Below are 24,918 nucleotides of genomic sequence, written 5' to 3'. Positions count from 1 at the left end.
GGTCCCCGACTTCAATCCACGGAAGTGAAAGAGAGCTCCGTCGAGTCAATCTTTGTCCTTTATGTAAACAACCGCCGCGCCACGCCGCGTCGCGCTGCTGACGTCGCGTCGCGCTGCTGACGTCGCGTCGCGCTGCTGACGTCGCGTCGCGCTGCTGACGTCGCGTCGCGCTGCTGACGTCGCGTCGCGCTGCTGACCGCGACGTCGCGCTGCTGATCGCAACGTCGCGCTGCTGACGTCACTTGAAATTCAAATTACAGTAATCCCTTGCTACATTGCGGTTCGTTTATCGCGGTTTCACTTTTTTCTTTTTTTTTTTTGAACCTTTTTGAAAAAAAACACATAAGTCGCTCCTTATTATAAGTCGCCCCCCGACCCAAACTATGAAAAAAAACGCGACTTATAGTCCGAAAATTACGGTATTTTCTTTTTTCTCAGTCCTGTGTTTTCTGTGAAAACGTGTGCTTTCTTTTTCTACCGGGCAGAAACATGTTTGCAAAAACAGTGAGGCTGGCCCTTTTATTTTTCCTATTTTTCACCTGGTTCATCACCCCAGCAATCACCGAAACAGGAAGTAAACGCTCCATTGTTTACACCCGTGATCAGCTGTTAGCCCTCTGTAGCCAAGGGAAGCTAACCGGCTACAAGCCCGATGTTCCCCCAGAGCTGAAGAGGAGGAAAAGAGGACAACGCTCGGGTGTTATGTGCCGGAAAAAGAAACGCCGCTTCAAGCCCACACTCCCCACCATCATCACCGGGAATGTGAGATCCATCTGTAATAAGATGGATGAGCTAACGGCGCTGGCACGGCACCAACGGGAATACCGGGAATGCAGCATGCTGCTGTTCACGGAGACCTGGCTAATGGAGCAAACACCGGACTCTGCCGTCGCTCTGGACGGATTTAACCTGATAAGGGCAGACAGGACACGAGCGAGTGGTAAGAGGAAAGGAGGGGGGCTTGCTGTGTTTGTGAACGATAGATTGTGTAACCCTGGGCACATCACTATCAAAGAGTAACTCTGCAGCGCGGACATTGAGCTGCTAGCCGTTAGCATGAGGCCACACGACCTGCCGCGGGAACTCTCGCACGTTATCGCGATAACTGCGTACGTTCCCCCTAATGCTAATGCCGACGCAGCTCGCAATGTCCTGCACAGCTGTGTAAGCAGGCTGCAAACACAGCATCCACATGCCCTCCTCCTTATTACCGGGGACTTCAATCATGCCTCTCCTTCATCCACACTTCCAACTTTCAGCCAATATGTCACCTGCAGCACCAGAGGAAATAAAACACTGGACCTTTTTTATGCCAACCTTAAGGAGGCATATACATCATCCCCCCTCCCCCCCCCTTGGAAGATCTGATCACGATCTGATCCACCTTCTCCCCCTGTATCAGCCTCTGGTGCACAGGCAACCAGCAGTCACCCACACCAGACAGATCTGGTCTGAAGAGTCTCTGGAGACTCAGGACTTCAGGACTGTTTTGAGACCACGGTGTGGGACGTGTTCTGTGAGGACTACGGGGACGACATCGACAGTCTCACCATACTCCACCATACCCACCAAAACAGTCAGAGTTTTTGCAAACAGCAAACCTTGGATCACCCCTGAGATTAAAGACCTGCTCAGGGACAAAAGGAGGGTCTTTAAATCAGGAGACAGGGACCTGCTGAAGACGGTGTAGAGGGACCTGAAGAAGAGGATCAGGGAGGGGAAGAGCAACTACAGGAGGAGGATGGAAGACCAACTGCAGCGGGACGACGTCAGCGGGGTCTTGAGGAGCCTGAACACCATCTCAGGACGTAGCAACTCCAGACCTGCGCTGGACAGGGATCAGGAGTGGGTGAATGACCTGAACCGGTTCTTCAACCGGTTTGAACAACCATCCATTCCTTCCCCCGACTGGAGCCTCTTCTGCTCCGAGGACTCTCACCTCAACCCCACCCCCTGCTACTCCCCCTCCAAAACCCCCCAGCCCACTCTCAACTCCACCGAACCCACCAACCCCCCCCCCTGCATCTAATCTAAATCAAGGCGCCAGAGTCTGGAGAAAGGCTGGAGAGGAGCAAAATCCAAGTTGCTTGAAATCCAGTGTGAAGTTCCCACAGTCAGCGATGGTTTGGGGAGCCATGTCAGCTGCTGGTGTTGGTCCACTGTGTTTCATTATGTCCAGAGTAAACGCAGCTATGTACCAAAAGATTTTAGAGCACTACATGCTTGCGTCTGCTGAAAAGCTCGATGGAGATGATGATTTCATTTTCCAGCATGATCTGGCACCTGCCCCTCCGTGAGTCGTCACCTTATCGTGGTGGAGGGGTTTGCGTGCCCCTATGATCCTAGGAGCCATGTTGTCTGGGGCTTCATGCCCCTGGTAGGGTCACCCATGGCAAACGGGTCCTAGGTGAGGGGCCAGACAAAGCACGGCTCATCAGCCCCTTATGATGATAAAAATGAATGGATCACGTTTTCCCTCGCCCGGACGCGGGTCACCGGGGCCCCCCTCTGGAGCCAGGCCTGGAGGCGGGGCTCGAAGGCGAGCGTCTGGTGGCCGGGCCTTCGCCCATGGGGCCCGGCCGGGCTCAGCCCGAAAAGGAAACGTGGGTCCCCCTTCCCATGGGCTCACCACCTGTGGGAGGGGCCAAAGGGGTCGGGTGCATTGCAAGCTGGGCGGCGGCCAAAGGCAGGGACCTTGGCGGTCTGATCCCCGGCTGCAGAAGCTGGCTCTTGGGACATGGAATGTCACCTCTCTGGCTGGAAAGGAGCCCGAGCTGGTGTGCGAGGCAGAAAAGTTCCGACTAGATATAGTCGGACTTGCCTCCACGCACAGTTTGGGTTCCGGTACAAGCCCTCTCGAGAGGGGCTGGACTCTCTTCCACTCTGGAGTTGCCCACGGTGAGAGGCGTCGGGCAGGTGTGGGTATACTTATTGCCCCCCGGCTGGGCGCCTGCACATTGGGGTTCACCCCGGTGAACGAGAGGGTAGCCTCCCTCCGCCTTCGGGTGGGGGGACGGGTCCTGACTGTTGTTTGTGTCTATGCACCAAACGGCAGCTCAGAGTACCCACCCTTCTTGGAGTCCCTGGAGGAAGTGCTGGAGAGCGCTCCTTCTGGGGACTCCGTCGTTCTACTGGGTGACTTCAATGCTCACGTGGGCAATGACAGTGAGACCTGGAAGGGCGTGATTGGGAGGAACGGCCCCCCCGATCTGAACCCGAGCGGTGTTCTATTGTTGGACTTCTGTGCTCGACACGGATTTTCAATAATGAACACCATGTTCAAACATAAGGGTGTCCATGTGTGCACTTGGCACCAGGACACCCTAGGCCGCAGTTCGATGATCGACTTTGTAGTCGTGTCATCGGATTTGCGGCCGCATGTTTTGGACACTCGGGCGAAGAGAGGGGCGGAGCTGTCAACTGATCACCACCTGGTGGTGGGTTGGCTCCGATGGTGGGGGAAGATGCCGGTCCGACCTGGCAGACCCAAACGTTCTGTGAGGGTCTGCTGGGAACGTCTGGCGGAATCCCCTGTCAGGAAGAGCTTCAACTCCCACCTCCGGCAGAGCTTTTCCCACGTCCCGGGGGAGGCGGGGGACATTGAGTCCGAGTGGACCTTGTTCCGCGCCTCCATTGTTGAGGCGGCCGACCGGAGCTGTGGCCGTAAGGTCATTGGTGCCTGTCGTGGCGGCAATCCCCGAACCCGCTGGTGGACACCGGCGGTAAGGGATGCCGTCAAGCTGAAGAAGGAGTCCTATCGGGCCGTTTTGGCCTGCGGGACTCCGGAGGCAGCTGACAGGTACCGGATGGCCAAGCGGAACGCGGCTTCGGCGGTTGCTGAGGCAAAAACCCGGGCGTGGGAGGAGTTCGGCGAGGCCATGGAAAATGACTTCCGGACGGCTTCGAGGAAATTCTGGTCCACCATCCGGCGTCTCAGGAGGGGGAAGCAGTGCAACGTCAACACTGTTTACAGTGGAGATGGCGTGCTGCTGACCTCGACTCGGGACGTCGTGTGTCGGTGGGGAGAATACTTCGAAGACCTCCTCAATTCCACCGACACGCCTTCCATTGTGGAAGCAGGGCCTGGGGACTCTGAGGCGGACTCTCCAATCTCTGGGGTTGAAGTCACTGAGGTAGTTAAAAAACTCCTCGGTGGCAAGGCCCCGGGGGTGGATGAGATCCGCCCGGATTTCTTAAGGGCTCTGGATGTTGTGGGGCTGTCATGGCTGACACGTCTCTACAGCATCGCGTGGACATCGGGGACAGTGCCTCTGGATTGGCAGACTGGGGTGGTGGTTCCCCTCTTTAAGAAGGGGGACCGGAGGGTGTGTTCCAATTACAGGGGAATTACACTCCTCAGCCTCCCTGGTAAGGTCTATTCAGGGGTGCTGGAGAGGAGGGTCCGTCGGGAGGTCGAACCTCGGATTCAGGAGGAACAGTGTGGCTTTCGTCCTGGCCGTGGAACAGTGGACCAGCTCTTCACCCTCAACAGGATCCTCGAGGGTGCATGGGAGTTCGCCCAACCAGTCCACATGTGTTTTGTGGACTTGGAGAAGGCGTTCGACCGTGTCCCTCGGGAGGTTCTGTGGGGGGTGCTTCGGGAGTACGGGGTACCGAGCCAACTGATAAGGGCGGTTCGGTCCCTGTATCACCGATGCCAGAGTGTGGTCCGCATTTCCGGCAGTAAGTCGGATTCGTTCCCAGTGAGGGTTGGACTCCGCCAAGGCTGCCCTTTGTCACCGATTCTGTTCATAATTTTTATGGACAGAATTTCTAGGCGCAGCCGAGGCGTTGAGGGTGTCCGGTTTGGGGACCTCAGCATCGCGTCTCTGCTTTTTGCAGACGACGTGGTGCTGTTGGCTTCTTCAGGCCGTGATCTCCAGCTCTCACTGGAGCGGTTCGCAGCCGAGTGTGAAGCGGTCGGGATGAGGGTCAGCACCTCCAAATCCGAGTCCATGGTCCTCGATCGGAAAAGGGTGGAATGCCCTCTCCGGATCGGGGATGAGATCCTGCCCCAAGTGGAGGAGTTTAAGTATCTTGGGGTCTTGTTCACGAGTGAGGGGAGGATGGAGCGCGAGATCGACAGGCGGATCGGTGCAGCGTCGGCAGTAATGCGGACTCTGTACCGGTCCGTCGTGGTAAAGAGAGAGCTGAGCCAAAAGGCAAAGCTCTCAATTTACCGGTCGATTTACGCTCCTACCCTCACCTATGGTCACGAGCTATGGGTCGTGACCGAAAGAACGAGATCCCGGATACAAGCGGCCGAAATGAGTTTTCTCCGCAGGATGTCCGGGCTCTCCCTTAGAGATAGGGTGAGGAGTTCGGTCATCCGGGAGAGACTCGGAGTAGAGTCGCTACTCCTCCACGTTGAGAGGAGCCAGATGAGGTGGCTCGGGCATCTCATCAGGATGCCTCCTGGACGCCTCCCTGGGGAGGTGTTCCGGGCATGTCCCACCGGTAGGAGACCCCGGGGACGACCCAGGACGCGCTGGAGAGACTATGTCTCTCGGCTGGCCTGGGAACGCCTTGGGATCCCCCGGGATGAGCTAGATGAAGTGGCTGGGGAGAGGGAAGTCTGGGAGTCCCTCCTGAAGCTGCTGCCCCCGCGACCCGACCCCGGATAAGCGGAAGAAGATGGATGGATGGATGGATGGATGGATCTGGCACCTGCCCACAGTGCCAAAACCACCAATAAATGGTGTACTGACCATGGCATTACTGTCCTCGATTGGCCTGCCAATTCCCCTGACCTGAACCCCATAGAGAATTTGTGGGGTATTGTAAAGAAGAAGCTGAAAGACACCAGACCCAACAATGCAAATGAGCTAAAGGCCGCTATTGAAGCAACCTGGGCATCCATAACACCTCAGCAATGCCACAGGCTGATTGCCTCCATGCCACGACACATTGATGCAGTATTCCCAACCAAGTACTGAGTGCATTAACAGACATTTTCAAATGTTTTTTTTTTTCTTGCTGTTATAAACCTTTTTTTTTTTTACTTGGTCTGTGGAAATATTCTAATTTTTTTAGATAGGATTTTTAAATTTTCATAAGCTGTAAGCCATAATCGGCAATATTAAAATAATGAAAGGCTTGCAATATTTCAGTTGATTTGTAATGAATCCTGAATGTATGACATTTTTGTTTTTTTAATTGCATTACAGAAAATAAAGAACTTTATCACAATATTCTAAATTTCTGAGATAGCCCTGTAGTAGAGAGGATTTCGGACCTATCAGCAGATTTAGACAATTGAAACCGAGTCAAGTCATTTATTGCATTTTCCATTGCAATTGATGAGAGCACCGACATCACAGACGTGGCACAACTGGCCTTATTTATTTGTGGAGTTGATGAGACATTGACTGTTACTGAAGAGTTGGTGCCAATGATGGACACCACAACAGCTGAAGACATGCAGATTTGAAGGGCAAATTTGCCTCTGTAGGTCTGGACAATTTTTATCAGTATCTACTACCGGGGTACCCCAAATTAACAGCCCTGGCTGCTAAAGGTTTGTGCATGTTTGGGACAACCTACCTTTGTGCACAAATTTTCTCTGTCATGAATAGCAATAAAACAAAAATGCGTTCAAGGCTCACAAACAAGCACTTAAATGACATTCTGAAAGTGACAGCTAGTCAGGACATGGCACCTGGTATTGATGCACTTGTACAGGCCAAAAGATGCCAAGTATCAGCAACAAAAACAAGTCCAGACTAGTCTAATGCCTTTAAAATGCTGCCTTAGCTACTGAAAAAAAGTGTGCAGTTTAATGTTAGTCAGCAACTTCACTACAAAAAAGTATGGTGGATTTTTACTGTACATGCAACTCCATGAATGTTCAATATGTATTGTATGTGTATGTGTGTTTCATGTATGAAGTTTCCACATTTACAGGACATGTGAATACTTTCTTCTTTACACACTTAATAGCGCTCTTCTTAGTTTGTAAGGTGTAGGCAGGGAGTAAATTTAGATTTTATATGCACATGTGTAAATGGTTTAAAAATTTTCTTTATAAATCTCGTTTAATTTTAAAGTGCATTACTGTTAATGTTTTAAGTTATGTTAATGTTAATGTAATGCTATTAATGTTTTGTAAAAGGAATGTTCATTAAATTTCAACATGTTCCTAATGTTCTTGTGCTTCTTTACACCAAAAAAAAAAGGAAATACATTATATTTTGGTTATTTATAGCAGAGTATGGTTTCATTTTAATGGTCCGGCCCACTTGACATCTACCGAGGCCGTATGTGGCCCCCAATGTAAGATGAGTTTGACACCCCTGCTCTAAGTGTATGACAACAAGGTCTATAATTACATTATTACTTTTAAATATAGTAAACTCCCGCTTTGGGGATAGGGACCCAAGAGCTGCTTCAGTCGACAGCAACTAGACAATGGCTGCCCCCTAAGATGGATGAAAACGTTTTTTTTTTTACTTTCATGACCTGCTCAATTGGTTGTGCTAGGTTATTTACTTTCAATAACCAGACAATAACTTAATGCACCTTCCAAGATTTACAAAAAAAAATTCCCGTACTTTGCAGCCGTACTATGCTGGGGATGTGTGAATTGTTTATGTTAAATGTGGACATGCATTCACAAGTCTCCCCTGCCCTCTCTTCCAGGCCCCAGGCTATCCCCATGGAAGCGGCAGAAGTGAAGCAGTTCAAGCTGAAGAAATGGCAGACAAACTTGTTCAAACTCAGCAGCTTGTCACTCAACTGAAAGAGCTGATTCGGGAGAAGGATGCAACACTTTGCACCAAGGATGAACAACTTAAGGTGTCGGTCTACTTGTTTTCTTTACTATACTTCATAGGGGTGCAGAAAAAAGTCGATTCTACAAAGAATCGCGATTCCTAGTTGTAGCGATTCTGAATAGATTCAAATTTCCATAAAATGCTTAGATTTATGCCCACGACTGGTGGGTTGAGGGGCTGGCTGGCTGGGGTGGATGGCTCGATCGATACTTTATGTAACCGGTGCCGTTTTTACTCGACTGGCATTCACTCACTTGATGATTGAACCTGCACCACCACCACATCTCTAACTTGGTGGGACAGAACGCTCACCGCTGTGCTAATAGCACTGGCCGCTAGTTCAGTAGTCAACACACCATTAAGAGGTATGGGAAGTAAGGTTTTTCATTAATATACAAATCAAGATGGCATTTGTAAGTAATAACTCATTTGCAAATCAAAAGAAATTGGATATGGTAAACTTGCCTTCAATTTCCTTAAAATGAGAAGGGCTCAAATTGTCGTAAACTACAACCAAACATCTTTTTTTCAGAGTTCAAAATGTTTTTCTTACACACAGTAATACAATTTTGTGCTGTACCACTTCATTGATTGATTTCATAAATGCAACTCGCAGTAGTTTTTTCAATACAGGTAAAAAGTTGTGTGGTTTGTGTATTTTATTTCTGTGGGAGGGTGTTCCAAATGGCTCTTTGTGTATTTATAGTTGCCAACCCCTTCTGTAGATACTAGATGTGATCATGTCATGTCCCTAAATCAGTTTGCAATGCTTCAAGAAATTACTCAGTTTATCATTGAATCATTTGGCTACTATTGAAAAAGATTATAGAACCATGCTGTCAATCCTTCAGATGGAGAAGGAGGCGTGTGAGGCCAAACTGTCGAAGCTGCGTCTCCAAAACAAGGCCAAGGTGACTTCTCTCACCACACAGCTTGAAGAACTGAAGAAACTGATGCAGAGCCAAGATTCACCAACACGCAACAAGAAGGTAAACACTCTTCTTTGCTGCACTAATGAGAGATGCATATAATCACCACTTTTTTAAACTTGATACTCATTTTCAGTGGAATTATTTTCAGTTGCTGACAGCAAGTTCAAAAATATATATGCACAGGACTGTCTCAGAAAATTAGAATATTGTGATGAAGTTCTTTATTTTCTGTAATACAATTAAAAAAACAAAAATGTCATACATTCTCGATTCATTACAAATCAACTGAAATATTGCAAGCCTTTTATTGTTTTAATATTGCTGATTATGGCATTCAGCTTAAGAAAACTCAAATATCCTATCTCAAAATATTAGAATATCATGAAAAGGTATACCAGTAGGGTATTCAACTAATCACTTGAATCGTCTAATTAACTCGAAACACCTGCAAGGGTGAGCCTTGAAAAACATTCAGCTTGGTTCAGTAAACTAAATCACAAGTATGGGGAAGACTGCTGATCTGACTGCTGTCCAGAGGACCATCATTGACACCCTCCATCAGGAGGGTAAGACACAAAAGGAAATTTCTCAAAGAGCAAGCTGTTCACAGATTGCAGTTTCAAAGCGCATCTGCAAAAAGTCTGTTGGAAGGGAGAAATGTGGCAGGAAGCGCTGCACAACCAAGAGAGATGAACGCAGCCTTAACAGCATTGTGAAGAAGAGTTGCTTCCAGAATTTGGGGGAGCTTCAAAGACAGTGGACTGAAGCTGGAGTCCAGGTATCAAAAGCCACTGTTCACAGACGTGTCCGGGAAATGGGCTACAATAGCCGTGTTCCCATGGTCAAGCCACTTCTGAAGCGTCTGACTTGGGATATGGAAAAGAATTACTAGACAGTTGCAGAGTGGTCCAGACGGAAGCAAGTTTTGTATTTCATTTGGAAGTCAAGGCGCCAGAGTCTGGAGAAAGGCTGGAGAGGAGCAAAATCCAAGTTGCGTGAAATCCAGTGTGAAGTTCCCACAGTCAGCGATGGTTTGGGGAGCCATGTCAGCTGCTGGTGTGGGTCCACTGTGTTTCATTAAGTCCAGAGTAAACGCAGCTGTGTACCAAGAGATTTTAGAGCAATACATGCTTGCGTCTGCTGAAAAGTTCTATGGAGATGATGATTTCTTTTTCCAGCATGATCTGGCACCTGCCCACAGTGCCAAAACCACCAGTAAATGGTGTACTGACCATGGCATTAGTGTCCTCGATTGGCCTGCCAATTCCCCTGACCTGAACCCCATAGAGAATTTGTGGGGTATTGTGAAGAAGAAGCTGAAAGACACCAGACCCAACAATGCAAATGAGCTAACGACCGCTATTGAAGCATCCTGGGCATCCATAACACCTCAGCAATGCCACAGGCTGATTGCCTCCATGCCACGCCGCATTGATGCAGTAATCCATGCAAAAGGATTCCCAACCAAGTGCATTAATGGACATTTTCAAACGTTTGATTTTGTTTTGCTGTTATAAATCTTTTTTTTTACTTGGTCTGAGGAAATATTCTAATTTTTTGAGATATGGTTTTTAAGTTTTCTTAAGATGTAAGCCATAATCAGCAATATTAAAATAATAAAAGGCTTGTAATATTTCAGTTGATTTGTAATGAATCCAGCATACCGTTTTTTTCCATGTATAATGCGCCCCCATGTATAATACGCACCCTAAAAATGGCATGTTTATGCTGGAAAAAAGCCTGTACCCATGTATAATACGCACCCAATTTTGTTTTTGTTTTTTCTTTTTTTTTTTCTTTTTTTTTTTTTTAAAAGTCCCAATGATCGTCACACACGCATCTGGGTGTGGTGAAATTTGTCCTCTGCATTTGACCCATCCCCGTGTGATTTTGATCCATCCCCTGGGGGAGAGGGGAGCAGTGAGCAGCAGCGGCGCCGCGCTCGGGAATCATTTGGTGATCTAACCCCCCAATTCCAACCCTTAATGCTGAGTGCCAAGCAGGGAGGCAATGGGTCCCATTTTTAGTCTTTGGTATGACCCGGCCGGGTTACTTAAGTCCGTAAACGTAAAATTATTTCAGAAAAAAGATCATCTTTGAGAACAACCGGATGTTATTCTGCCGGTCAGTATCACTGCGCATGCAGTAGCAAACTCGATAGTGAAGAAATATGTGAGACTCTCAACGGGATCACCAATATTCGAGTGATGTTCCAGTTATTTATCACAATTATTTATTATTATAATAATAATATATATAATATATATAATTATTTATTTATTATTCACAATTGTCATGGTGATCTTTCTGGTGATTTCTTAACTAGGCTGGATGTATTTTTTTTGTTGGCGTTGATTTCTCCGACTGCCCATAAAGGCACCACCGCGATCAGTTAGGTGAAAATGAGAAGAGAGGAAAGTGACGTGCGGACATGTGAAAAAGGCGGCTCTGTATGGGAGAGAAGTTGAAGAGGAATAAAAACACCCTTGGAAACCAGAACTTGCCCCTCGTTGTGACTCGGAGCCGCAACAAATGTTTCGGATTTGTGTAGGGTACATTGTGACAGCAAACGAGCAGGTGATCGAGCAAGCGTCTGATACGAGAGCATTGTGTTCGTATGGAGCAGCAGTGGCCAACCCGCGGCTCGCGAGCCGCATGCGGCTCTTTGGCTGGTTTCATGCGGCTCTTCAGGAGATTTCACAAGCGTCAAAATGCTTGGCTGGCGCTGCCATTTATTCCCCCTAGGTGGCGGTGGTGCGCTGACCAGTTGAATCGGTTTGAGTTGAAAAGAAGAAGAAGAATGACGTACTGATGACAAATGCGCGCGTTCATTTGAGTTGTAAATAATTTGTTTCAAGTTCGCTCTCAAAATGGCAGGGAAAAAAAGCACAGCCAAACGAAAATATGAAGAAGAACACAGGACGTTTTTAACAGAGTGGGAGAGTTTATATTTTTTTGTTGAACGTAATGGCAAGCCATTCTGCCTTATATGTCAGGCATCATTAGCGGATTTCAAAGCTTCAAATCTTCAGCGTCACTTCAGCTCAGTCCATCCTAATATCGACCAGGAATTTCCAAAAGGGACTGAACTTCGCAAGCACAGGTTGGTCACTTTGAAAAGTCAGGCAGAAAAGCAGATGCATTTTTTCCAAAAATTTACAAACCACTCAGAGACCGTAACGCTTGCATCATATCAACTGGCTTGGAACATTGCACAGGCTAAAAAGCCATACAACGAAGGCGACTTCATTAAAGGGTTAGGGTTATTGAAAATTGTTATATTTCTGTTTGTGGACTTGCTTGAACTGAGAGTTTATGTGTGTGTGAGACAGTGCACACAATGTTAACTGTTAAATAACTGTCATTATCTTGGTGTGGGACATATTCAATAAATCTGGCTGAGCAGAGGCCTGTGTGTGTCTGTCTCTCTCTGTCTGCGGGGGGGGTTGATGTGGCTCTTTGGGATGACAGTCAAAAATGTGGCTCTTCACCTCTGACTGGTTGGCCACCCCTGGTATGGAGCGTGTTTGAAGTGAACAGCAGAGAAGAAAGGAACAAGGCAAAGTGTTGTGAAATAAAATATTACCTGTAATACGTATTTAGGTAGAGAACTGAACTCTCGCTCTTTATATAGCTGACGTGTCAAAAAAAATAAAAAATAAATAAATAAATTAAAAAAGAAAATTAAAAAAAAAATTGTACCCATGTATAATGCGCACCCCAGATTTTAGGACAATAAATTAGTTAAATTTTGCGCATTATACATGGAAAAAACGGTATATGACATTTTTGTTTTTTAACTGCATTACAGAAAATAAAGAACTTTATCGCAATATTCTAATTTTCTGAGACAGTCCTGTATATATAAAACCTATACATTTTTTGAAATGTATGCTAAACTAACTGTATTTATTTAAAATGTTATTTCCAGCAAGTTTTTCATTGCAAACTTGTGGTTATAGGTTCAGAAAAAAAGCTATCTACAATAGTGCTAAAACATCTACAAACACACCCTGTTCGAATGGAGTTCTGATTATTATAAAAAGACTGATTCAATTCAAATCCTTTTTAAAAATAACGTGACAGACTGTCTAACCTTCAAAAATCAATTGAAAATGTGTAAAATCTTTTTGAGAGGAAAGGGAATCAACAACTGAGGTAATGTGTCTGGGGACAGAATTAGAGGTGCAACAATTAATCGATTACCGTGTTTTCCCATGCATAATGCGCAGAATTTAACTAATTTATTGTCCTAAAATCTGGGGTGCGCATTATGCATGAGTACAACAATTTTTGAAGAAAATCTCCCTCGAAATAAAACTTGAAATCACACCTTTCTTCTTGTTTGTTGTCAATCGCGCATCGCATTCAGCCATCCTGCCCAACACACTTAGTCAGTAAAATTCATAATTGACGACACATCGTTTGATGCGACGGTGCAATCCTTGATGGTGTGTTATTGTCAAATATTGTTTGTTTTTTAATCTCCATCGCAGACCGGATATCATATGGAGGCCGCCATTACAGTATGCGCAGAACGGATGCGCAAGCGCAAGACGTCAGCTATATAAAGAGCGAGAGTTCAGTTCTCTACCTACCGTAATTTTCGGACTATAAGTCGCACCGGAGTATAAGTCGCACCAGCCATAAAATGCCCAAAAAAGTGAAAGAAAAACATATATAAGTCGCTCCGGAGTATAAGTCGCATTTTGGGGGGCAATTTATTCGACAAAATCCAACACCAAGAACAGTCATGAACGAGCAACAACAGGCTAAACGATAGCTATGCTAACGTGACATAAACACAAACTAAGAGCTGAGAACGGCCCTGACGTAAAATTCAGAGTTATTCAAAAAACTATTACATAAATAACACGTTAATAAAACCATCTGCGTCACTCCAATTCATTAAATCCATCAATCGTCCTTTGTCAACAATGCGTGCGCGCCGCTGACGGCTCTTGCACTTAAAAATATTCCACAGGCCCATATAACGATATATAAATTATATATCAAATAACTATTATATAAGCAATAATGTTATCAAACCATCTGTGCACTCTAAATCATTAAATCCATCGATCAAATTCCTCGTCCTTTGTCAACATCGCCGCGCGTGCGCCCTGACGTCAGCCTCGTCGTTATTCCACAGATCTACTATATAACTATATTGTAGCGTTAACAAAGTTCAAGGAAAGACGTGGGTTTGGTAAACGGCTCTTTATTTAACAAAACAAACTTACAGGCGTGTGGCGGCGTGGACTTCCAGCCACGGAAATGAAACAGAGCTCCATAGAATAAGACCGGGCGTGCGTAAAAGCCATGACCGAGGCCCATCCACCGTCCTCGGACAGCCACCCGGCTGAGCGCCGGCCCTCGACTTCCATCCACGGAGCTGAAAGACAGCTCGGTAGAGTAGGACCGGGCGTGCGTAAAAGCATTGTCCGAGCCCCATCCACCGTCCCTGGACAGCCACCCGGCCGAGCGCCGGCGCCCGACTTCAATCCACGAAAGTGAAAGAAAGCTGGACGAGTCGATCTTTGTCCTTTATGTAAACAACCGTCGCGCTGCTGACGCGCGACCGCGACGTCGTGTCGCGCTGCTGACGCTCACTCGTCCAGCTTTATATAATTTATATATCGTTATATGGGCCTGTGGAATATTTTTAAGTGCAAGAGCCGTCAGCGGTGCGCACGCATTGTTGACAAAGGACGATTGATGGATTTAATGAATTGGAGTGACGCAGATGGTTTCGCGCTGCTGTCGTCACTTGAAATTCACATTACAGTAATCCCTTGCTACATTGCGGTTCGTTTATCGCGGTTTCATTTTTATTTTTTTATTTTATTTTTTTTGAAATTTTTTGAAAAAAAACCCCACATATAAGTCGCTCCTGAGTATAAGTCGCCCCCCACCCAAACTATGAAAATAACCGCGACTTATAGTCCGAAAATTACGGTATTAGTTTCAATTCCCAGTTTAATTAACAGTTTCAATCTGCAAATAACAAAATGCGTATTACAGGTAATATTTTGTCACAACACTTTGCCTTGTTCCTTTCTTCTCTGCTGTTCACTTCAAACACACTCCATACGAACACAATGCTCTCGTATCAGACGCTTGCTCGATCACCTGCTCGTTTGCTGTCACAATGTACCCTACACAAATCCGAAACATTTCTTCGCTATCGAGTTTGCTAGCGCATGCACAGTGATACTGACCGGCAGAATAACATCCGGTTGTTCCCAAAGATGATCTTTTTTCTGAAATAATTTTACGTTTACGGACTTACGTAAGAGTCAAAATGTGGGTGCGTATTATACATGGGTACAGGCTTTTTTCCAGCATCGACATGCCATTTTTAGGGTGCGTATTATGCACGGGGGCGCATTATTCATGGGAAAACACGGTAGTCAACAACTCTGCTATTGTGACCATTTGTGCACAGGAGATGCTTTTTGTGATTGATATTTTAACAGGTGTGTTTATATGTTTTTGGATGTCCGTTGTATGTAATTTCAGTCGCAATTCATTCAATATCCTTGTAGGGCCCATCAGAAGGAGGAGACCAAGCCACTCGAGGGAGAATCGTTTTACTGAAGAAAAAGGTTGAGGAGCTTGAAGAACACCTTGCCCAGAGTGAGAAGGAGATTGAAAGGAAGGTAGGAAGTCCTTAGGTTTCAGACTCAGGAACACTAAATAAACTGGTATACCGTATTTTCCGCCCTAAAAGGCGCACCTAAAAACCTAAAATTTTCTCAAAAGCCGACAGTGCGCCTTATAGTCCAGTGCGCCTTATATATGGATCAATTGATGAATTTGTTGATCCATATTGGTTGTACACAGTGCTCTGCCAAAATGTTTCAGTACGTTTTAGTACGACTAGTATTACAAGGTCGCATCGCTTCCCAACATTACGGTAACTGTAGTCAGGGGGGCGTCACCGAATAGCTGTTGTACCCGCGAGGCTATTTCATTTCAAAATAGGCTGCTCCGTTAATGTTTCGAGTAAATTTACGGATTGATATGGAAGGGAAACATAGGTAAGCAGTACCAATGCGTTAGATCGAATTTTAGTCAGTTCCGATCATTTTATAGGAGATCGTTTGTGAAACGCGATTGTTTACACTTTGCTGAGGCTCATGGGAGATTGCGAGCTGAGGCTCGTGGGACTTTGCGGATGGCTAATGCTATAACGATAGCTGCTATACGTACCAGGCTATTTCATGTCAAAATAGGCTGCTCTGTTAATGTTTCGAGTAAATCTACGGATCGATATGGAAGGGAAACATAGGTAAGTAGTACCAATGCGTTAGATCGAACTTTAGTCAGTTCCGATCATTTTATAGGAGATCGTTTGAGAAACGCGATTGTTTACACTTTGCTGAGGCTCATGGGAGATTGCGAGCTGAGGCTCGTGGGACTTTGCGGATGGCTAATGCTATGACAATAGCTGCTATACGTACCAGGCTATTTCATGTGAAAATAGGCTGCTCTGTTAACGTTTCGAGTAAATCTACGGATCGATATGGAAGGGAAACATAGGTAAGTAGTACCAATGCGTTAGATCGAACTTTAGTCAGTTCCGATCATTTTATAGGAGATCGTTTGAGAAACGCGATTGTTTACACTTTGCTGAGGCTCATGGGAGATTGCGAGCTGAGGCTCGTGGGACTTTGCGGATGGCTAATGCTATGACGATAGCTGCTATACGTACCAGGCTATTTCATGTGAAAATAGGCTGCTCTGTTAACGTTTCGAGTAAATCTACGGATCGATATGGAAGGGAAACATAGGTAAGTAGTACCAATGCGTTAGATCGAACTTTAGTCAGTTCCGATCATTTTATAGGAGATCGTTTGAGAAACGCGATTGTTTACAGAGGGCTCGTTGGTTATTGGCTAGTGGATGCATACCGCAACCCTAGTCAACCTCAGTTTGTTGCAGTATAGCTTCTATTTTATGCGCCTTATAATCCGGTGCGCCTTATATATGGACAAAGTTTTAAAATGGGCCGTTCATTGAAGGTGCGCCTTATAATCCGGTGCGCCTTTTAGGGCGGAAAATACGGTAATTGTAAACTTCACACTTACAGCACACTTGATGTCTATTGCACATCATTTTCTATTTTTTACTCTGTTTATATTTCATGTTGCACCATCAAATAAAATAAAAAAATCCCAGTTTTGAATATACATTTTTTTACTGACATGCCATTGTAAAATTGATTTTGATTCTTTTTGTAGACCACTTTTTGATCAGGCAGAATCCTTGCAACTCCAAAATGATTACTTTACAGGAAAACAAAATACATGTACCATTATTTTTTTTTTTACCAAGTGGAACTGAACTGTTCTATTGATTTGTGAAGAATATGAAATTGACCTAATTTGAACAAAGGTTTCTGCACATATACAGGTGTGGCAAAATCCGGTCCCCGAGGCTCAGTATCATACATGTATGTTTTTTGTCTACCTCCTCCAACTCGTCTGACTCAAAAGGTCAGCTCATCAGCAAGCTCTGCAGAAGCTGGATAACAATCCTTATCATTTGAATCAGGTGTGTGGGAGGAGAGAGTCATATAAAACTTCCAGGATACCAGCCCTCTAGGACCGGAGTTGCCCATCCCTGGTCTAAGATAACAAATATCAGTTGGAAATTGCCCATTGAGACACATAGGCTAGGTTCACACACGCATACAAATGCGACCCAGATTTTTTTTTTTTTTGTCAATATGTGACCTGTATCTAAGTATATTATATGAAGTCTGAATGACTTAATTATATATATTTTTTTCTTTTCAAATCCGACCTGAGTCTGAATGTAATCCAAACAGGCAGGTCGCATATCCGTACCAGGTGTCATCATATGCTTCGCGCAGGCAGGAAGAGAAACTGCTCGGGAGGGGCATTGACTCTGTGAATGTGCAAAGTTGTTTTGAGTGACAGTATTGACTTTATAGTATTTTATTTTAATTTCATCCCACTTGAAACATGAAGCACAAAGTGGAGGTTCATTTACGACACACGCCAATGACATGACATCTTTTGTGATGTTTCCATGAAATGAGATTGAAAAGACAATTTCCTCAAAAGAAAGTACCGTTTTTTTCCGTGTATAATACGCAAAATTTAACTAATTTATTGTCCTAAAATCTGGGGTGCGCATTATACATGGATACAAATTTTTTTAATTTCTTTTTTTTAAAAATTCTTTTTTTAATTTATTATTATTATTTATTTTTTTAAGAAAATCATGGTACAACAAAACCAACAACAGGACTGACCGACAAAGACGTGGAACAAAAAGACAGGGTGACATTACCAAAGACAGGAACAGAAACCAAACAGACATCATGACAGTAACACATGCAATGATCCGACGGTGAGCGAGGGGCAGACAGGACTTAAATACAAAACACGTTACAAGAACAATAGTGTGTTTGTACTGTGCTCTGGTCATTTCGTCAAAGAAGGGATAATAGTCCTCTTCTCTTCTTGACTGACAATGAATGTGATAGTTTAATACAATCAGCAAATAACAAAATGCGTATTACAGGTAATATTTTATTTCACAACACTTTGCCTTGTTCCTTTCGTCTCTGCTGTTCACTTCAAACACGCTCCATACGAACGCAATGCTCTCGTATCAGACGCTTGCTCGATCACCTGCTCGTTTGCTGTCACAATGTACCCTACACAAATCCGAAACATTTGTTGCGGCTCCGAGTCACGACGAGGGGCAAGTTTTGGTTTCCAAGGGTGTTTTTATTCCTCTTCAACGTCTCTCCCATACAGAGCCGCCTTTTTCACATATCCGCACGTCACTTTCCTCTCTTTTCATCTGATCGCGGTGGTGCCTTTACGGGCAGTCGGAGAAATCAACGCCAACAAAAAAAAATACATCCAGCCTAGTTAAGACCATACCAAAGACTATAAAAATGGGACCCATTGCCTCCCTGCGTGTGTGACGATCATTGGGACTTAAAAAAAAAAAAAAAAAAGAAAAATTGGGTGCGTATTATACATGGGTACAGGCTTTTTTCCAGCATCAACATGCCATTTTTAGGGTGCGTATTATACATGGGGGCGCATTATACACGGAAAAAAACGGTAATTCTACCTTTTCCAAAATCACTCCTCTGTGGATATGAGATGATAAAAAGATGAGCGACACGCTGGACCACATTTACTGGCGTAAACACAATGCTAGGAGTGATGTCTTCTTCTGAACGTGTGGGTCACTTTGGGGTAGCATATGTTCACACACCAGACAGACTGAGGTCACATTTTGTATGTATGTGAATCTACTTTTCTTTGTTTGTCATTCTACTACATACTGCCACATACTCTCATACTGTGCTATACTCTCTGTACATCTAAATGTATTTGCATATGTATGTGCCTTTATAAGGAATTTTAACACATTGACAATTTCAATGTTTCTTTAGAGGACAGAGGTAGAAGCACAGCAGCTACGAGGTGAAGAAATGGATGCTATGCTGACAGAGAAGGACAGGAAGCTGGCAGAGAAGGAGGCCTACATTATTCATTTGCAAACAGCAACGGCAGTAGACCAGTCCGTTACATCCACACCGCAGGTTCTTTTTCACAGAAACAATTTGCATAATCATTTTTTCAAGTTTAATCCAATGACTGTCACGTATGTTATCCACATTTTGACATTCCACTATAATTTCTCAGGTAGATGAAGACCATGGAGTAATGCATGAACTTCAGCAGCTGGTGCAGAGCCTGACCAAGAAGGTTGGAGAAGCAGAGGAACGCTATAGTTTGCTTCAGGAGCAGACGGACAGCCTGAAGGAGCTTCTGGACACAGAGAAGGAGCAGTACAGTCAGAAAGAGAACATGTACAAACAAAATGTACGTGTCTGTGCTGTTGTTATTCAGTTATTTCATCCTCCAAAAAAAGGCACAGAATGTATTCTTCTATTTTAGCACTGCTAACATAATTTTTTTTTTTTTGCTGTTGTGGGTTTGTTTTAAAATAATCTTCATTTTGGAACCCAACAATGTGTTTTGTCTTTGGATTTAGATTCAGACTTTCAAAGAGATAATCCTCCAGAAAGATAATCAACTGACTGAGATCAACCAGATGCATGAACAGGAGCTCTTCAAACTTGCCGCAAAGTCTGATGCCAGTGCTGATCTTGAGCAGGTTGTGATGAGAACGTTGTTGATGAAGTGTTCTTGAATTTTGGTAGTAAACAGTAAGTATTGAAGAACCTGTTTGATTTCCTTTTCACGCATTATTTCTTCTTTCCATTTTCTTATCAGCTTCTGAAGGCTTTAAAACAGAAACTTCATGAGAAAGAGGAGGTGCTGATTGGAAAAACACAGGTCATTGATGTTCTTCAGAAAGAAGTCGACGGCAGGGACCAACAGATAAAGGTTAGGAAATGTACTCGTTGCAAAGTTATTTGGCACCTTTGTTATTTGGAGTACAAAAGTCTCTCCGAGCAATAAAGATGGTGGATTTGGGAAACTTTTTGCAACACCCATTACCTTGTTTGGTTTCTCCCACCCCAACGGACGTGATGTAATAGATAAAAAATTGTAATAGAAAACGGAGAAATCTGAATGGAGTAAAAAATAGCCCCCAAAACAGATCATAAAATTATCTCTGTAGCACCTGGAGGGATGTATTACACTTTTCTACACTCCTGGACACTCCAAATACACAAGAAAATTATTTTAAAAGCAAAACAAGTCGATTTTCCATGAGATGTCTCCTAGGGACATGGAATATTCTTGTATAGCAGCTCGTTTCTGTATATGATAGAATCCCAGAAACCCCCCGTGATGACATTCTTCATTCTGTTGCCAGGAGCTAACAGAGCGGATGCGGAGACTAAACATTGAACGAGAGAGCCTTGAATCCAAAATGGAGGCAGAAAAGCATGTAATGCGAGCCCAACTTCGCGACCTGATGGAGAAGCAGCAGGTTGAGATTCGGCAAATGACAGAAAAGCATCAAGCGCAGTTGACTCAAACACAGCAGGACCTACTTGGCCAACTAAATGAGCTGAGAAGAAATACAGTAACACTACAATCTGTCAGTCAGGAGTCCCCAAAAGCTGAAAACATATCTGATGATTCCGCTTCTTTCCAGAGGATAGCAGACTTAGAAGGTAGGTGTTTTTGTGAACCCAATCACTCTCTTTTTGAAAAAGGAATCACAGTGGTTAGAGATGTTTTGCTGTTAATACAGTGGAGCCTCGGTTTTCGAATGTCCCAGTTCTCGAACAAATCGGTATTCAAACAAAAAATTCGAGATTTTTTTGCTTCGGATGTCGGACGAAATTCGGTTGTCGAACCTCGCGAGATGAGCCGAGAGGACCAGCATGCCAACTGACTCCGTTCGTTAATACATTCTTGTTACTCTGAGGATTGCATCAACTCTAATCATGCCTCTAAAGGAAACAAGTGGGAGCAGTAAAGCCATCCTAAAACAAGACGCTCCTAAAGCAATGCGACAGTGAGCTCCCGGCACGCTGCGGTTGCGCGATCGGACCAAATCAAGCTCCCTGCGCATTGAGGTCCATTTAGATTTTGGAAAGTACATCAAGACTTTAAAAATATTTTCTAAATTTTAGCGACCGCTCTGTCGCAATAATGGGACCAGCGCGGTGCAGTTGCGCGGTCGGCGGCGCGCTACTGTTGCGTGTTCGGCGGTGCGCTGCAGTTGCGCGATCGGACAAAATTAAGCTCCCTGCGCACTGAGGTCCACTTAAATTTTGGAAAGTACATCAGGGCTTTAAAAATATTTTCTAAATTTCAGCGACGGCTGTCACAATAATGCGTCCAGTGCGGTGCAGTTGCGCGGTCGGCGACGCGCTACGGTTGCGCGTTCGGTGGTGCGCTGCAGTTGCGCGATCGGACAAAAATGCGCAAATGAAAAAATGCTTAAAAAAGGCGTTTTTTTTTGTTTTTGGTTTTTTGCTTGCTTGGAAGCGATTCTTTTTTTTTTCCATTACTTGTAATGGGAAAACATGATTCGGAATTCGAACGATTCACTTCTCGAACACCCTTCTGGAACGGATTGTGGTTGAAAACCGAGGCTCCACTGTACCTATATTTAACATCAGTGTGGAAAAGAAAGATGAGGGAACCTTCGATTTTAGAAATACACTATATCTTATGTCAGCAGTCTGCTTAGTATTTGTGAGCGGCACTGAAGGCAGGGTGTGTGAAGTATCTTGCCCAAAGACGCAACTATCGTAATTTTCGGACTAAAAGTCGCTCCGGAATATAGGTCGCATTAGCCATAAAATGCACAATAACGTGAAAAAAAAACATATACCGTAATACCGTTGGGGTATTGATTACTCAAGATTCCTTAGTGACAGATCCTGGCATAATGATGTCATACATACTCAGTCACAAAGGGTAGCAACATAGTCATGATGCTGTATTTTCCGTACCATAAGGCGCAGTTAAATGCCTTTAATTTTCTCAAATAAAAGAAGGTACAACTTTTAATAAGGGTGCGCCTTTTGTGTGGATCGAAAATTTGTAAAGTTGTTTTGTGTGGCTTCCGCCACACAGAGGGGTAATATACAGGCGTAATATGTAGACCCGATGAACCAATCAGAGGACATTACGTTTTACGTAGATCGGGCCAACTTTGAACTTTGATGAATTCGCGTATTAATATCGATTAACAATGTGAGTACTCATTCAAGTTCACACGCATTGTTAAACGATGAAGAGTTGAGTTTCCTCCAGAGCCTGACTCTTCTCCCTTATGATACTTTTATGATTTAAGTAGGTAAATGGTACCACACCACAGTGTCTATCTTATCCTTGGTTATTGTTCATAATTTAGATCCTTGGCTAAACTTGGCAAATACTACTCGGAATGCTGTCCTTGATGTATTGGGAAATTTGGAAACATTAGAAAAAAGTGACATCAAAATCATTGTAAATTGAAAAGTGACTGTCTGGTTTTCTTTTTTGTCAAAGTGAAGGCTGATTTTAACCTTCTTCCTTTGCACTCACATAGGTTTTGTTTTAATATACCGTTATTCCTATTTAACTGAATCACTCACTTTGAGTCCATGCCCTGAAACAATACTTATCCAATTGAAGTTTCCCAAAACCGCACGATGCAGAACATTTTTTTTGTTCCTGGCTCCTTTTATTGTTTGATGGTTTTCAGTGACTTCTATCTATTTGTGATTTGCTGATACTGCAGCAGCGCGGTGAGCTGATTCAATTAATTTAATTTCTCTTTTCTTTATATAGCCCAAACTAAGCAGAAAATAGAAGAAGCCAGCAGATCGGAGGCGAAGTTCCTGAAAATGAAAGCCTGGTCTAAATCTCGAATCAGACAGCTGGAGGAAGAGCTGAAAAAAAGTCAGGTCAGATGATAACCCAAAAACTTTATCAGTTGTATTTTTTTTTGCTTATCTTTGTTTTTGTTAAAATGTTTGTGAAGTTTTTTTCATAAAAAAAATGTTAAAGGGCTACTTTACTGAGTTGGCCAGTTCAGCAGTAAAAAGTTACTCATTTGTCTATCATTAATTTGATGACAATTTGTTGGCAATTTACAACTGCAGCAACTCCAAACTGAAGCAAATAAATAAAAGGTCATCTCTGATTGGCTGTTGTCACGCATGTATGTGACCAAGTTTGTCTTTGAGTTTTTGCATCTATAATGTTGCATTAGCGCTGTTTACTGGAGCATATGTGTATTGCAACCAGGCACATGCTTAATCGAGAAATACGCACACACTTGAGCACCGTAATCGACCTGAAATTTATTGCGATCAGTAATCACGATCATATAATCGCCCAGGCCAAGCGGAACCTTTAGTAAGGTGTATCACCACTCACCCTGGCCACCTTGCTGAAAATGTTCTGGCTATGCCTATGACAAAAACAGCAGCGTTTGTGTGTTCACACAACAGATTCTGAGTCTCTCAGGAGCACTCCAAAAATGCAGCTTTGCCAATCAAGTGATCGGTTTTCTCAAAATCATGATTTTGATCAGAAAAAAATAAATCTTTGAGCCCTAGTCCTAACATATGCAAGTCTTACCTTCAAGCCATGTGTGTTGTTTCTTTTTAAGGCTGGTATTGCGCCTCCTGATCTTACTGCCTTGCGAAGTCAGATTACAGAACTGGAGGTGGAACGTGAGGAAAACCTTTGGAAAGTGGAGCAGTACGAGGAGCTCAAAGCAAAGAATGGTACTTAAAACTGAATTTTTGGGTGCACATTTTATCATTTCAGTTTTAATTTTCAATGTTACCTTAATCACAATCATATGAAACTATCCTCACACAATGTGTTGATTCCTTCACCAACAGACATGTTAGAGGCTAAACTGGAGGTATATGAGGAGCAACAGAGGACATTGCAAGCAGATCTGGAACAGTTTACAAAAAGAGCTACCTCCCAGGTCTGGGTTCCAGGATTAATTTTCAAATGAGTGCTCTTCTTATTGTTTCTTGACTTCTCATACTGTACAGGCAAGTGAGTCTGGGAGTGCTGATGATGCTCACAGCCAGGTGTTGGAGTGGCAGGAGATGGTAGATGAGGCAGTGAGTGCCAGGGATCAGGCCAGGGAAGAAAAGGCTGCCATGGTCCTTCGCATTACCCACATGGAAGAAGAAAGAGAGGGTAAGGGCTTTGCCAGAGGATGATGACTGTTGGGCTCCCTTCAGATAGTCAGCCAAAATCCAATTTTTAGTCCATTCAGATTCAAACAGGAAGGCTCCTGTGAAGTCTCAACAGCCACAATGCACATGAAATCCAATTTTTGCAAGATGGATTAAAACCACATCTAGGAAGTAGTTTCATATATGATTTGGACGGGATGTGTCTGTCTGAAGTGCTCCAAACACACAAATCCGTTTTGACTGTCTGTGATGGCACTCTACGTAACTCAAGACCCCATACGCCAATTGAAGTGGGGAGCGGTAAAGAATGGAGCACATCGCAGAAACTGAAAACGGCACTCCCTATACAGTGGAGGAAATACATTGCCACAACAATCTGTCAGATAGGTCAGTGAGGTGAACAGATCCTGAGGAGGAGTCTGATTTGAATCATATGGCTGTGGTCTGAATGCAGCCTTAATGTCACAGGTCTTGGAATGAAATTAAAACATCCCCCTACATTCAGTGGTTATTTGTTTTTTCTTCAAAATATGGTGCAAACAGCAATAAAAAAAGACAAGTGTAATGAATT

General features: G+C 44.2%; 1 protein-coding gene across 1 annotated transcript in view; it reads left to right on the top strand.

Annotated features, from left to right (window-relative positions):
* The window catches only part of LOC119120873 (golgin subfamily B member 1-like), a 95,300-nt gene that overhangs the window by 12,040 nt on the left and 58,342 nt on the right, over window positions 1-24,918 (top strand). The window contains exons 3-14 of the mRNA XM_037248100.1: window positions 7,639-7,794; window positions 8,624-8,761; window positions 15,253-15,366; window positions 19,155-19,304; window positions 19,408-19,587; window positions 19,760-19,882; window positions 20,002-20,115; window positions 20,552-20,855; window positions 22,972-23,087; window positions 23,798-23,915; window positions 24,036-24,127; window positions 24,198-24,349. Coding sequence (XP_037103995.1) covers window positions 7,639-7,794; window positions 8,624-8,761; window positions 15,253-15,366; window positions 19,155-19,304; window positions 19,408-19,587; window positions 19,760-19,882; window positions 20,002-20,115; window positions 20,552-20,855; window positions 22,972-23,087; window positions 23,798-23,915; window positions 24,036-24,127; window positions 24,198-24,349 — 1,757 coding nt within the window. The remainder of the gene's footprint in view (window positions 1-7,638; window positions 7,795-8,623; window positions 8,762-15,252; window positions 15,367-19,154; window positions 19,305-19,407; window positions 19,588-19,759; window positions 19,883-20,001; window positions 20,116-20,551; window positions 20,856-22,971; window positions 23,088-23,797; window positions 23,916-24,035; window positions 24,128-24,197; window positions 24,350-24,918) is intronic.

This window comes from Syngnathus acus, chromosome 3 (genome assembly GCF_901709675.1).
Source record: "Syngnathus acus chromosome 3, fSynAcu1.2, whole genome shotgun sequence".
Lineage (NCBI taxonomy): Eukaryota > Metazoa > Chordata > Actinopteri > Syngnathiformes > Syngnathidae > Syngnathus > Syngnathus acus.
Note: the sequence above shows the minus strand (reverse complement) of the source record. Positions and strands in the feature narration are given on the sequence as shown.